This window comes from Amia ocellicauda, chromosome 14 (genome assembly GCF_036373705.1).
Source record: "Amia ocellicauda isolate fAmiCal2 chromosome 14, fAmiCal2.hap1, whole genome shotgun sequence".
Classification (NCBI taxonomy): domain Eukaryota; kingdom Metazoa; phylum Chordata; class Actinopteri; order Amiiformes; family Amiidae; genus Amia; species Amia ocellicauda.
Window position 1 is genome coordinate 32576354 of NC_089863.1, and position 14888 is coordinate 32591241.

At 39.2% G+C, this 14888-nt stretch overlaps 1 protein-coding gene across 3 annotated transcripts in view; it reads left to right on the plus strand.

Annotated features, from left to right (window-relative positions):
- Window positions 1-14888, plus strand: part of adam15 (ADAM metallopeptidase domain 15) — a 105403-nt gene that overhangs the window by 64203 nt on the left and 26312 nt on the right. For all 3 annotated transcript variants that reach the window (XM_066721643.1, XM_066721644.1, XM_066721645.1), the window contains exons 15-16: window positions 3312-3420; window positions 11719-11914. In XM_066721643.1, the coding sequence (XP_066577740.1) occupies window positions 3312-3420; window positions 11719-11914 (305 nt within the window). The remainder of the gene's footprint in view (window positions 1-3311; window positions 3421-11718; window positions 11915-14888) is intronic.

The following is a 14888-nucleotide window of genomic DNA, read 5'->3' on the forward strand; positions in this document are numbered from 1 at the left end:
GAGATTCCTGGCAAGCTCGTTTCACATTTTGGACCTGCAAGTTATTTGTATGTTTTTATTTTACTGTAATTATTACCTCACATAAACTGCTGTGTATTTTGGTCTGAAACTACAGAGGAGCGTCTCACAGACGAAACACGACAATTCTCTATTCTGATTGGCCAGGACTGGATATGGATTAATTCATAGCATGTGTCTTTACCTTGCAAAGTTCAGGTTGTTCAGTTTGCTGAACACATCAGCAAGATAGGCAAGCGGGCTACCCAGTTTGTGTTCTCCAACACAGCCACAAGGGGGTGTGACTGCTCTAACAGAAAATAACTTACTTTGTTGTGCAGCTCAAAAAGCCTCTGTAGTGTTTTCCCTTTTGATAGCCAATGGTACGTCAGTGTGAAGCAGTAGATGTTGGTACTCAGTCCCACTCTCATGACAGCCTTTCAAACAGTCTGTGATTCAGAGGCCTTGATTCGAAGAAGTTAATCACTTTCACTGCATCATTCAAAACATAATTTAACTCGGGACTCATTCTCATTCTCTTACTGGCCAGTGCCTCCCTGTCAATAATACAGTGATTCCACTGAACATCTGGGTTTACCTTCTTTATTTGCGCAATTATTCCCAGTCATCCGTACACTCATGAATACAGTATTTCCAATCCAGATTGCTCTCTGAGAAAAAGCTGTCGATAACGTGAAACACATCCTCACCTGTAGTGTGAGGAAATGTTTCTGTTTCTGAATTTCTGAAATTTCTGAAATGTCTCTGTACTGGGCTTCCCCGCTGACATCAGTCGATTCTTCTAACTGCAGAGCAAATGAACCAGAATGTTTGAACTTTTCCACCACTTGATCAACAATAACGCGTTATTTGACAACGGTAAAGTCTTCAGTGCATCAGCTGCTTTCTTATCAATCATTGTTTCTATGAGAATAAAAAAAATATGAAAAATTAGCTCCTCAGCTATAGTAAAAGTAGAGACATGGCATTTTATGAGGCCTCCAATGCTTTGGTTGACACTGCGGTCGCTTTCTTTAGTTTCTTTTGACTTCTGATAGTTTTCTTTGGAAAAACTCTGTCGTCTTACACACACAGGAAAGATGCTTGGTACTCAGGTGTCATTGTAAATGGGCTGGTTTCATGCTATTATTTGAGAGCACATCGGAGCAGAGGAAACACTGTGGCTGAGGCAGCTCCGTAGGTGTGGACGTGAAACTGAAGAAACTGTGCATGAGATTGACGGTACTTTGTCTTTTTCTTTTTCCACGGGTTCACTTGAGCTGCCGCTAGCACTGTTGCTGCATGGAACAACACGTTTTTTCAGCCATTGATTCATAGCTAGTGTCTTTCTTTTAAAGCTATGTGCCTGTTACTTGAAATGGTGAGTCACTCTAGCGCCCAGCGATGGAGGAGCGAGCTGAGAGTCAAGTGGTGGGTAGGGTGAAAATGCATACGGAAACTAAACTAAAAAATAGTTGTCTAATTTTGAAATAAACTAGAGATTAGACACCAGTGACCTCATTAAATGTTTTGAGATTGAAATATCTGAGATTGAAATAACTTGAACATATGATTTTATTTTATTTTTTTGCATGTTTTTGAAAATCTTCCGACATACCCCCTAGGGACTGCCCAAATACCCCTAGGGGTAAGCTTACCCCCGTTTGGGAAACAATGTTCTAAAGGATACTATTTCATTTGTGCTTGTGTTCTGTTTCTGAATCTACAGTGAAGTGAATGTTTCAATACCTTTGAAATACATTTCAGTTTGTTCAAAACATGATAATTAATAATATTGGCCAGCAATATTATTATCATTATGTTTTTTTAAGGGTGGTGCAGTCACTTCAGTCTGGTTTGTTGGCATGGCATTTATTTTTAAACAACCCCTGTTATTCAAAATTTACTTTACCTTTTAAAGACATTTGATTCCAAAAATTACACACACTAACTCACATTAGCCTATTCATACAAACCACTGTAACCACTGTAAGATGTCTGATGTGTAAGGAATCCACAGGACCATAGTGAATCAATAGAATGTTTATTGTATAATGGTAATAAAATAATATAGAGAAACAAGTGACTGAGTTACGGAGGATCATTGGACTCAACGTAGGTTCTGAGCCCCAAGAAAAATTAGGTGTGGTTATTTATATGTTGAGAACTCAAAAGCGAACGAAGAAAAGTTTTTAAATTTGAATAATTAGGAATAATCAATGAATATGCATTAAATACAGATTAATATGCAAAGATAACAGATTATATTGACTACTTAATAATCAACAATATAGCTAATGAGTAGATGTGTCAAACCCCTTGGTACATTTCCACTGCACCACTTCTGTAACCTTGTGGCCAAATCTTAGAAACAACAGGAAGGTTCGTTATCAATATACCTCATCCACTGGAAGTGTCAAAGCAAGGGAAATCAGATGTTTTGAGAAATGAGTGTCTCTGTCTACTACAGACTTCTCAAGACACAAAAAGAAAGGCAGAATACACACAGGCCCTGATTGAGCCAAATTGAATTAATTTGGATAAGTTAAATTTAGTTGCTGATTAATACTAGACATTCTTACACCACCTTAGTGAGTTAAATTATTCTAGGGATGAAAATGTTGGATTGCCCTGGGATTAAATTAATTGCAGATTTTCTGCCTTTTTTAAAATTAAAGATTGTTCACATTTACAAACAATCTTCAATAAGCATTAATCTCGAACATAATAACTCCATCTTTACATTTTCCCACAGCCATGGAAACAGCAACACTTCATGTTGCCTATGGAAACTATAATCAAGGAGTAAGAATATGGAGTTAAAAACACTCGGTTGACTAACAAAATTCGTTGACTTGAAAATAAATATTCAAGTTGCTGCATGGAAGACTTTTGAATTTGTAGTTTTTCCGTTATCCAGGAAGTTATGCCAAAAAAAATCCTGAAACCCTGAAGTATCATGCAAAAGTCAGAATTGTTGACATCTGGTATTATTTGGTTAGTTTTTAATTTTTAAGTTGTGTAAGTTTCTTATATGTTACAATCAATCTGGAAGAGTGGCATATTATATACACTTTAAAGATGCATACAGTCATATTTTTACGATATGTACCAGTTTCCCTTATTTTCTGTATGATGAATAATAATGTTATTAGCCTTTATATAGTATCAGCCTGTCTGCTTTAAGGTAATTTTTTCAAAATAGACCGTTCTATTCAGTCAATGAAACTAAAATGACCTTTGCTCCCCACCTAACACTCCCTACCTTGCACTTTCACGATCTCTCACGCATCCTCATTTTCTGTCTTTCTCAGACTCAACTCAGGCTCCAGATGTGTGTTTCAGCTCTGTCAACAAGAGAGGAAATAAGTATGGAAATTGTGGCCAGTTGCCCAATGGCACCTATATTTCCTGTCCTCAGCCGTGAGTGTTTTCCTTTTACCTGTTTTTTATATTTTTCAAAATAGTTCCTTCAAGATCCACTCAGGTTCCTCTAAAACCTGATTTATGCTTCTGCATCTGCGTCTCTGCATGCGCGGGCGTCATATGCATACGTTTGCATAGGTTTCGACCAAAATACTTGCACGCAATGTTGACGCGTGGATAAGGGGCAGAAACAAAACCCGTTTTCTATAGTCCACCTAGGATTGTATGGATGCAAATCAACACATACTGTTAATGACATGTTACAGAAACTACACACACAAATTGCCCTATTGCATCCTGTATGTGCAGATCTACATTGTTTTGCTATAGAGACTTAACACTAGAACCACCATAGCCGCTTTTTCAATTCAAAAGTAAATCTCTCTGCATATCTGAATTTCTCCAGCGTATCTGTTCTATTGTTACTAAATATTGGAATTAAATACATATATGGCATTTCAGCTGTAAACTCCTCAAACTTAGGCTATAAGTACTTACTTCTCCAACCACCGACCCACAGTTAATGCAGGCTATACTGCATATTATGTAGCCCAAATCTGGTCTTTGCACAACAGTTAGTAATTGTGAAAGATTTATAATCATGTTGATTGGTGAATTTCTACACACCATATATTCATTATTATCATTATGTGTTGTATTAGATTTGCCTATACTGCCTGTCCTGATCGGCTCAGCAATTTTATAATTTTCCTTTGGAATTGATCACATTGCAAACCCAGGTCTCTGGATCAATGACTTGATCATGAATGCTAATTCTTTTGTATCAGGTGTTGGGCTGGCGACAGTTTGACTGGTGCACAAAATGTATTTTTCCTTAAATTTTGTGGACATAATGCATACTCGGCTGTTCATTCCGTCCACGGAAGGCAAACTTTGATTTACTTTTTGTCCAAAAAATTGCCAAGCGCAAAATAAGTGGACAGTTTGTGGTACAAATTGTGAATTCTGTTCACGAAATGTGAATTATATGCACGAAATGTGCATTTCGAGGGACAAAATAATTATGTGCACGAAACTATGAATGACACAAACATCGCCCCATAGTTTTGTGAGAACACATGTCCACGCTAGTACAGTCTGTTAGTACGACAAATGCATTTCTTGGATGAGGAGATGCATTTTAAATACTTTCATATGTCACCACCTATGTTTTCTGGCCTGCTGCTGCGCCTACAGGCATACAATGTACACCAGTCACCCCAGCACTGAGCAATGGGCCGAAACTCTCAGAATCTTCATAGTCAATCAATCAGTGCTTGCTGACCGCAGAGATGACGCATCGTTGAAATTTCAGAGGAGTGAGTGTCAGCTCCTCTGCGAGGCTCTGCAGGCTACGCTTACCCAGAAACCCCTTCTCTGCTTCGCTACACAGAGATGCTTTTGTGTATCTACGCAGGTGCATAAATCAGGCTTAAGACAGCTAATTTTTGTAATAGAATAACCAAGGATTAGACCTCAGCTTTTAGTAAAGTAAAATACAGTTGTGGACTACATTAATGACACTTTTTATGTCAGATAATGTGATGGTACACACCTCAGCAAATTAGTGTATTGATTACACTTTGTTGAGGGCAGTAAACCAGACAGATTCTATAGGTTTAAGCTGACCGTCGGAGATCAGTGCATGTTGATCAGCCTTTGCTTCTGAGAAAATCTCTGCACTAGAATTCAAAATAAAGCTGAGATCCCCTTATGAAAATTCCTTTTAACATTCTAGAGAATTAATCAGTAGCCCATAAAGCATTAACAGGTTTCTACAGACCTACATGCCTATAATATGCCTAGGTGCTTTTTTAGACCTACAGTCCCTTGCAAAAGTATCCAGACCCTTTTACAGTTTTCACATTTTGTTGCTTTAAAGCTTGCACTCATAAAAATAAGTAGGAATTCTACACCACATATTCTAAGCAAAATATTATATTATACCTGTATGATGTATTAATCTATATTTCACTATCAACAAAATACTGTGTCTGTTTATAATGTTTTAATAAACTTAAAATGTTCCGTGCCCATTATGTTATAATATATAGTCAGGTGACAAAATAAAGGAAAAACCAACAAAAAGTGTCTCAGTAAGGTGTTGGGCCACCACGAGCAACCAGAACAGCTTCAATGCTCCTTGGCATAGATTCTATGAGTCTCTGGACTCTACTGGAGGGATGGAACATCATTCTTCCAAAATATATTCCCTCATTTGGTGTTTTGATGATGGTGGTGGAGAGCGCTGTCTAACAGTAATCGGTCCATAATCCCCCATAGGTATGCAACTGGGTTGAGATCTGGTGACTGTGAAGGGCGTAGCATATGATTCACATCATTTTCATATTCATCAAACCATTCAGTGACCTTCTGTGCCCTGTGGATTGGGGCAGTGTCATCCTGGAAGAGAACACTCCCATCAGGATAGAAATGTTTTACCATAGGATAAAGGTGATCACTCAGAATGACTTTTGCAGTGACCCTTCCCTCTAAGGGGACAAGTGGACCCAAACTATGCCAGGAAATTGCCCCCTACAGCATAACAGAGCCCCCAGACCCCCTCACTGTAGGGGACAAGCAGTCAGGTCTGTACCGTTCACTTGATGTAGGCCACACATGCACTCGCCCACTTGTCGAGGACACTAACCAGTTGAGCAGTCTTTGTGACCGAAGCTCCTGCCATTCGTGCCCCAATAATGACTTCTCTTTCAAAGTCAAAGATTCTTTCCTCTTGCCATCTTGATCTAAAATAAAGGTTAACTGGGCCTGCTCAGCATTCTAATACATGCCACAGAGCATGATATGATGTTAATTGCTTAATTGTATCATGCACTACACCTGTTTGGAGGCATCTGCATTCCTTATGTTCCTCCACTTATTTATTCAGGTTTTTCCTTTAATTTGTCAACCATCTGTATATTATGATGATATACACTTTTAGAACACCCCCATTTTTCCAGTTTTTATTGAAATTTAAGCAGTTCAGTGAATAACCTGAAATCGTACAAAGGAAAGTGGTAAACTACCAGAGGTAAAAAAGAAAAGGTTTAGGTTACCGAAAACTGAAAAATAATGTACATTTCAGAGTTACTGTGTTACTACACCATCTTAAACATTATTTGGCAGTGTTACACGTAGCTCCTGTGCTTAGAAGTTACACTTGTATTCCTACAATGAGCACTTGAAAGCTTATTCTCTTGGTTACCAGCACGTTTTATTCTCAAACACATCCGATTTGCAGTTTCCATGTCGCCCGTCATCATTCAGAGCCTGTGGGGGTAAATGCACAGTCTGCTAGGGGGGGAGGGGGGTCTCATTCAGACGGTCACAGTTCAATCAGTTTCGATCAGATTTCTTTGCAAATAGGTTTGTTTTGTTCAGAACAACCTAACAATTAATCCAGCATATATTATTTGATGTTCTATCAAACACAGAGAAGTTCAGATCCAATTATGTAAAATATTTGTGTATTAGTACACTGTAAACAGAGTTTTCCATCTTGACATTTTGAGCTCTCTACGGGTTTGTGTTGCTTCTACCAAAACGTGATGGTCTGTGATCAGTAGACTGTCTGGTTTCAGAATATGTCATAATTGTCAATATTTTCTGAGATTTTGTATACCTACTCAGACCATGATTAATCTATATTAATGATCTGGACTTTGGGATAGTTAGCAAACTTGTCAAATTTGCAGATTATACTAAAATAGGTGGCTCAGCAGATACAATCTTGGCAGCACAGGCTATTCAGAGGGACTTAGATAATATTCAGTTGTGGGCTGACACCTGGCAAATGAAATTCAATGTGGACAAGTGCAAGGTTATACATGCAGGTAACAAAAATGTCCACTATAATTACACTATGCGAGGTACAGATCTAGATGAAGTAACGCATGAGAAAGACCTAGGAGTCTATGTGGACTCCTCACTTTCTCCATCCAAGCAATGTGGGGAAGCAATACAAAAGGCAAACAGAATGCTAGGGTATATTGTCAAAAGTATAGAATTTAAAACAAGGGAAGTAATGTTAAGACTGTACAATGCGCTAGTTAGACCTCATCTGGAATACTGTGTACAGTTCTGGGCACCACACTTCAAGAAGGATATTGCTGCTTTAGAGGCAGTTCAGAGGAGAGCAATCACACTTATTCCAGCTCTGAAGGGAAAATTCTACTTGGAGAGACTGAGGGAACTGAACCTTTTCACCCTGGAACAGAGGAGACTACGTGGGGACTTGATCCAAGTCTTCAAAATCATGAAAGGCATCGACCACATCAAACCAGAGGCACTTTTCCAGATCAGCAGGGACACACGCACCCGGGGACACAAATGGAAATTGGGCTTCAAGGCATTCAAAACGGAAAACAGGAGACAATTCTTTACACAGAGAGTAGTCACAATCTGGAATAAACTACCCAGCGATGTGGTTGAAGCTGAAAGTTTGGGAACATTTTAAAATAGTCTGGATAGGATCCTTGGATCACTTAGATATTAATCTAATCCCCTCTCGTTTGTAAACTTTCTTATGTTCTTATGTTCTTATGTAATTGCTTCAACCTGCCAGTTGAAAGTTAAACACATGGTACTGCAGTCTGGTAAGTGACATCTAAAATAGGCAGTCAAAAAGGTTTGGATTTTCAAAGCGTCCAATAAATGACATAGGCTACATTAACAGGAAATGACAGAAAATCCAATAGCATTCGTTGTGAAAGATGTATGTTCAGTTTCAGTAATTTCAGTAATGAATACGATTTCAGAATCTTTGAATCATTGTTTTGAACCCGAGTACACAATTCCATTACGTAGAACCCCCGCTGAGGTCCTGGGTGTTACATAGTGTAACTGCACACCAGGGCAGATGGTTACAGATGACACCCAGGTTTTGTGCCAACTCCTTAGGGGTGAAATTAAAGTTATAAATACTCAGTTTTTTCAGTATCCTGAGAAGCCAGCAGTTAGCAAGCTTGTTTTGAAAGCATAGAGCCCGCCCTCGCTTCAGAGGCGTCTGCAAAGCCACGCCCCCTCTATCACAGATGCGCACCACACACAGAGCAGAGTCTCAGCGCCAGGAGGAGAGACGTGTGGGTGGAATCGATCGCAACGGGTTCAGATTACCGCATGTCTCATTCATAGGTTAGACATTACAATAATAACGAACGTAAACATCTTATTTACGGTTATTATGTTTTTAAAAATAGTAGCTGCGGCTCGCCTTCCATTCTCGCGCTCGCTCTGCACAGCGTCAAGGTTCCCACACTGATGACGTGTGATTGTCTGTGCGAACAAGTTGCCCGGCGGTATGCAAATATAGATTGACAGACAGGAAGGACATCCTATCATTACATTCAGACCGAATGCAATGATTGGTCAATCCTGTTTTAGTCCTGTCCCTTCCACAGAAGATATATATATGTATTTTCACATTTAGACCACTTAAATTATTAATTTCAATCAGGATCTGAAGAGACTTTCAACCAGTATAACAAAAAAAAATTCTGGAAAAGATTGCATACCCTGCCTTTAAGCATAAAAAAATTACTTGTCATCCAAGTTTTAATCTCAGACAGACAGCAGATTAGTGTTCCTATGTCTATGGTATTGTTAAGTTTTACTGATTAATATAATTGTGTGTCATCTGCATAACTATGAAAGTTAATATGATGGCGTCGAATTACAGTTAGGTCCATAAATATTTGAACAGCGACACAATTGTCATCATTTTGGCTCTGTATGCCACCACAATGGATTTGAAAGGAAGCAATCAAGATGTGCTTTAAGTGTAGACTTTCATCTTTAATTTGAGGATAGTTACATCCAAGTTGGGTGAATAGTGTAGGAATTACACCCATTTGTATATGTGGTTACACCAGTTTTAGAGGCTCAAAAGTAATTGGACAAACTAACATAATCATTAATTAAATTGTGAGTTTCAATACTTGGTTGCAAATCCTTTGTAGTCAATGACTGCCTGAAGTGTGGAACCCATAGACATCACCAGATGCTGGATTTCTTCCCTGGTGAAGCTCTGCCAGATCTGTACTGCAGCTGTCTTTAGTTCCTGCTTGTTCTTTGGGCATTTTGCCTTCAGTTTTGCCTTAGAAATCACAACAAATCAATCAGAGAGATAGCAAAAACATTAGGTATGGCCAAATCAACTATTTGGTACATTCATAAATAGAAGTAACCCAGTAGTGCGGTCAGGAACACCAAAAGGCCCAGAAGACCACAGAAAACAACTGTGGTGGATGACAGAAGAATTATTTCCCTGGTGAAGAAAAACCCATTCAAAACAGTTGGCCAGATCAAGAACACCCTCCAGGAGGTAGGCGCATCTGTGTCAAAGTCAACAAAGATCAACTTGTATCAGAATGATGGGAAGAGAAGCGTATACTGGAAGACTGGAAGGAACTGCTTATGATCCGAATCATACCACCTCATCTGTGAAGCATGGTGGAGGTAGTGTTATGGCATGGGCATGTATGGCTGCTAAGGGAACTGGTATTTATTGATGATGTGACCGCTGACAAATGCATCAAGATGAATTGATCAGTTGACCAAGAAATTTGGACCCTGACAAAAAATAATTGACTACCCCTGCGCTAGGCCAATCGGGTAATTATGTTGAAGCAAGTGTTATGTTCAGTGAACTAAAACTACTTAAAACATATTTGTGCTCCGCTATGACAGAAGAAATACTTTATGGGCTCGCACACTTGTACTTAAGAACCTCACACTGATGTATGTTGCTGTAATTGATTAATTCAGGCGTCACAACAGGAGACTTGCATTCACATAAACTCCAACATCAGCGGCGGAAACAGCTGATTTCCAATTAACAGTTGCGGCTTATTTTTAGTTGCTAGTTTCTTCCAATGATAAATGTAACCACTATTTATGTAAATAAATACATTTACGTTGTCGCAACGTGGCAAACGTGTGTTAGCTGGGAAGTGGACACTGAATAAAATATTTACATTGAACACACCACTGATCCACCCACTAATAGATAATGCCTAGATAACAGCATCTGCTAATAATAATAATAATAATAATAATAATAATAATAATAATAATAATAACAACTACATGGCTTTCATCTTCTACTCATATTTGTAACTGCTGCGAAGTATAGGCTTGTAGTTTTGTGTCAGCGGGGAGATTAATGCTGTGGATTTACAGCACAGAACACCAGATCGCTGTGTTTATATGCGTTATTGACACATCGCTGCTTCTCACAGGACCGTCTTGCTTTTCTGCCCTCCAGTGTCTCTTCAATTTCAGACACTGTGATTGGCTCGTTGTGCCTCTCGCGCTTCCCACCCATCTCGGAAGCCACACCAGCAAAACGTGTCTCCTCCCCGTTCGCAGGTCCTCATATTTCCCTCCTGCGACTCTTGCACAACTTTTCACACTCGCACCATGTGAACATTTTTTATTTAATCCTGCCCTAGGTCACCTTTCCTTCAATCTTACAAAAAAGGTTCCCTTACAAAAGGTACTGTAAACACTACTGTATTTTAATTATTATTTGTAGGTGTAAGTGTTACCCAAGTCAACTTTCCATTTTTAAGTTTTGAAGCTGAATACAAGTTATAATAGTGTCAGTTTGGTTGAGAAAACTAAATCCTGATTTAAATATGCTTGATTAAAGAAGATATTTTTCATGAAAAGAAATGGTGATCTTTATCCATTTGAATAAGAGAACACAGCATCTTGAGATAGGGCGGGTGTCAAATACATTGTTTTAGTTCCTTCTCTCTCTCCAGAATAGGATTATGCATGTGTGTGTGTGTGTACAGTACATACATCACCCTATGACTGCACTATGTGTGTGTGCGTGCGTGTGCATGTGTTGCTAGTTAGGTGTATTTAGTCACCTGAATAGCTTTTTCATAGATAAATCAAACAGAGGTTTAAGTGTTATAAAAGTGTGACATTTGATGGCCAATAATTAAAACTTAAATACAGAGATTTGAGTATGTTATTACATTATCAGTTCAAGTTATTACATTTTTAATGATATTATTACCCAGTTAATAATGTAATGACCAGTCAATAATGTAATAACATATTATTTTTATAGGTAGGCTACAATTTTACAGTACTTTCACTTGCTAGGTGAATTGTGGTTCAATGAACCATTAGGTGTAAAAACAGATCTTGCATATCTTTCACGCAAATTAATATTATTCAGAATTTAATTGGTTGTTGAGTGCTTCTTATTTGAACACTACTTATAACACAAATTATAGAGTGAAAATACTTATTTCTTGTTCTCTCCCACCTCCACAGAGATGTTCATTGTGGGAAAATACAATGCCAAGGAGGCAACGATCGTCCCTTGCTGGGTTCTAACGCTGAGATCATCACTACCACTGTGATGGTGAACCGCAGTGAATTCACTTGCCGTGGCACCTACTTCAACCTGGGAGATGATGTGTCTGACCCTGCCATGGTAGCACCAGGTATAGCCTGTGGAAAAGGCAAGGTGGGCAACAAAAAACATTTTTCTCTTTTACTCGTCTTCTTCTTCGAGTTTACTTTTGTTTTTCTCAGAACTTTTAAGCGCCTTTCTTTCACTTTGCTGCCCTATGCCATGAAAATGCATCGATTGAATTTCATAACACAAGACAAAAACATTATTATATTTATATAGTGCCTTTCATTACAAATATCTCAAGGCACTTAGCTCCACACGTGCATCAATGAGCCTTGGCCGCCCATGACCCTGTCGCCGGTTCACCACTTTTCCTTCCTTGGACCACTTTTGATAGGTACTGACCACTGCAGACCGGGAACACCCCACAAGAGCTGTAGTTTTGGAGATGCTCTGACCCAGTCGTCTAGCCATCACAATTTGGCCCTTGTCAAAGTCGCTCAGATCCTTTCACTTGCCAATTTTTCCTGCTTCCAACACATCAACTTTGAGGACAAAATGTTCACTTGCTGCCTAATATATCCCACCCTCTAACAGGTGCATGATAACGAGATTATCAGTGTTATTCACTTCACCTGTCAGTGGTCATAATGTTATGGCTGATCGGTGTATAATTTAAAACTAAATAGAGCAAAAACTCAGATTAAAAAATGTTTCTAGTGACCATATATGCGTTACATAGCCTGATTGTTGGTGTGTCACATGCCATTCTTGTTTGGCATCAGGTATAAAATCTGACAGACAGCAATTGACCTTTGCTGTAGATCTAGGATTTGGAAGGTCATGAGGCAACTGGCTGTACTGACCATTAGCATTAGAAACGCTGATTGGTGAACCTCATTGCTCCCTCTGCTTTGTATGTAAGCAATTAAGGTGTTGTGTGTATTTAGTGAGCAATCCCACAGCTGTGAGACAAATTACAGTGCTTAGTATAGTGCAGCAAATTACTTAATTTTACCTTAAGACATTTATGAAGATCATATGAAATTTATATACAGTGGCTAGAGGAAGTACAGTGAGGGAAAAAAGTATGTGATCCCCTGCTGATTTTGTAAGTTTGCCCACTGACAAAGAAATGATCCAGAAAAATGCATTTCAAAAAAGTTATAAATTGATTTGCATGTTAATGAGTGAAATAAGTATTTGACCCCTTCGATTTAGTACTTGGTGGCAAAACCCTTGTTGGCAATCACAGAGGTCAGACGTTTCTTGTAGTCGGCCACCAGGTTTGCACACATCTCAGGAGGGATTTTGTCCCACTCCTCTTTGCAGATCCTCTCCAAGTCATTAAGGTTTCGAGGCTGACGTTTGGCAACTCGAACCTTCAGCTCCCTCCACAGATTTTCTATGGGATTAAGGTCTGGAGACTGGCTAGGCCACTCCAGGACCTTAATGTGCTTCTTCTTGAGCCACTCCTTTGTTGCCTTGGCTGTGTGTTTTGGGTCATTGTCATGCTGGAAAACCAATCCATGACCCATTTTCAATGCCCTGGCTGAGGGAAGGAGGTTCTCACCCAAGATTTGACGGTACATGGCCCCGTCTATCGTCCCTTTGATGCGGTGCAGTTGTCCTGTCCCCTTAGCAGAAAAACACCCCCAAAGCATAATGTTTCCACCTCCATGTTTGACGGTGGGGATGGTGTTCTTGGGGTCATTCCTCCTCCTCCAAACACGGCGAGTTGAGGTGATGCCAAAGAGCTCGAATTTGGTCTCATCTGACCACAACACTTTCACCCAGTTCTCCTCTGAATCATTCAGATGTTCATTGGCAAACTTCAGACGGGCCTGTACATGTGCGTTCTTGAGCAGGGGGACCTTGCGGGCGCTGTAGGATTTCAGTCCTTCACGGCGTAGTGTGTTACCAATTGTTTTCTTGGTGACTATGGTCCCAGCTGCCTTGAGATCATTAACAAGATCCTCCCGTGTAGTTCTGGGCTGATTCCTCACCGTTCTCATGATCATTGAAACTCCACGAGGTGATATCTTGCATGGAGCCCCAGACCGAGGAAGACTGACAGTTATTTTGTGTTTCTTCCATTTGCGAATAATCGCAACAACTGTTGTCACCTTCTCACCAAGCTGCTTGGCGATGGTCTTGTAGCCCATTCCAGCCTTGTGTAGGTTTACAATCTTGTCCGTGACATCCTTGGACAGCTCTTTGGTCTTGGCCATGGTGGAGAGTTTGGAATCTGATTGATTGATTGCTTCTGTGGACAGGTGTGTTTTATACAGGTAACGAGCTGTTAGAGAGTGCTCCTAATCTCAGCTCGTTACCTGTATAAAAGACACCTGGGAGCCAGAAATCTTGCTGATTGATAGGGGATCAAATACTTTTTTCCCTTATTAACATGCACATCAATTTATAACTTTTTTTAAATGCGTTTTTCTGGATTTTTTTTGTTGTTATTCTGTCTCTCACTGTTAAAATACACCTACCATGAAAATTATAGACTGATCATTTCTTTGTCAGTGGGCAAACTTACAAAATCAGCAGGGGATCAAATACTTTTTTCCCTCACTCTATTTACCCCCCTTGGACTTTTTTACATGTGGTTGTTACAAACTGAACTTGTGATGCATTTAATAGGATTTGTTTCCTTTGATTTACAAAACCTAATCAACACTTAAAGAGGCAAGATATGTTTTTATTTTGAAACATTTAATTAAAAAAAAACCTAAAAATAAATGTTTGGTTAGAGAAGTATTTACCCTTTGAGTCAAGGTATTTAAAATTATTTTATAAAGTCATTATAATTAAGTGTTAAATAAATGTAAAAGCATCTGCAATTATACTTATTATTATATCAATTAATGTAACTCACTGAGTTGTGGAGAAACTGGCACAAGCTAATTCTCTTTCATGTATATTTGCGATAAAGTCCTTTAGGAAGTGGCCTGTTGAAATACAGTTGGTTAAAATTAAGTCAATCTTTACCTGCACATCTTACTTTCACCTCAGTTGCTGTGTCCTCACACAGCCAATGATCATCCCAGTAATACTCTGAGGGTTGAGCGTGGATGGGGAC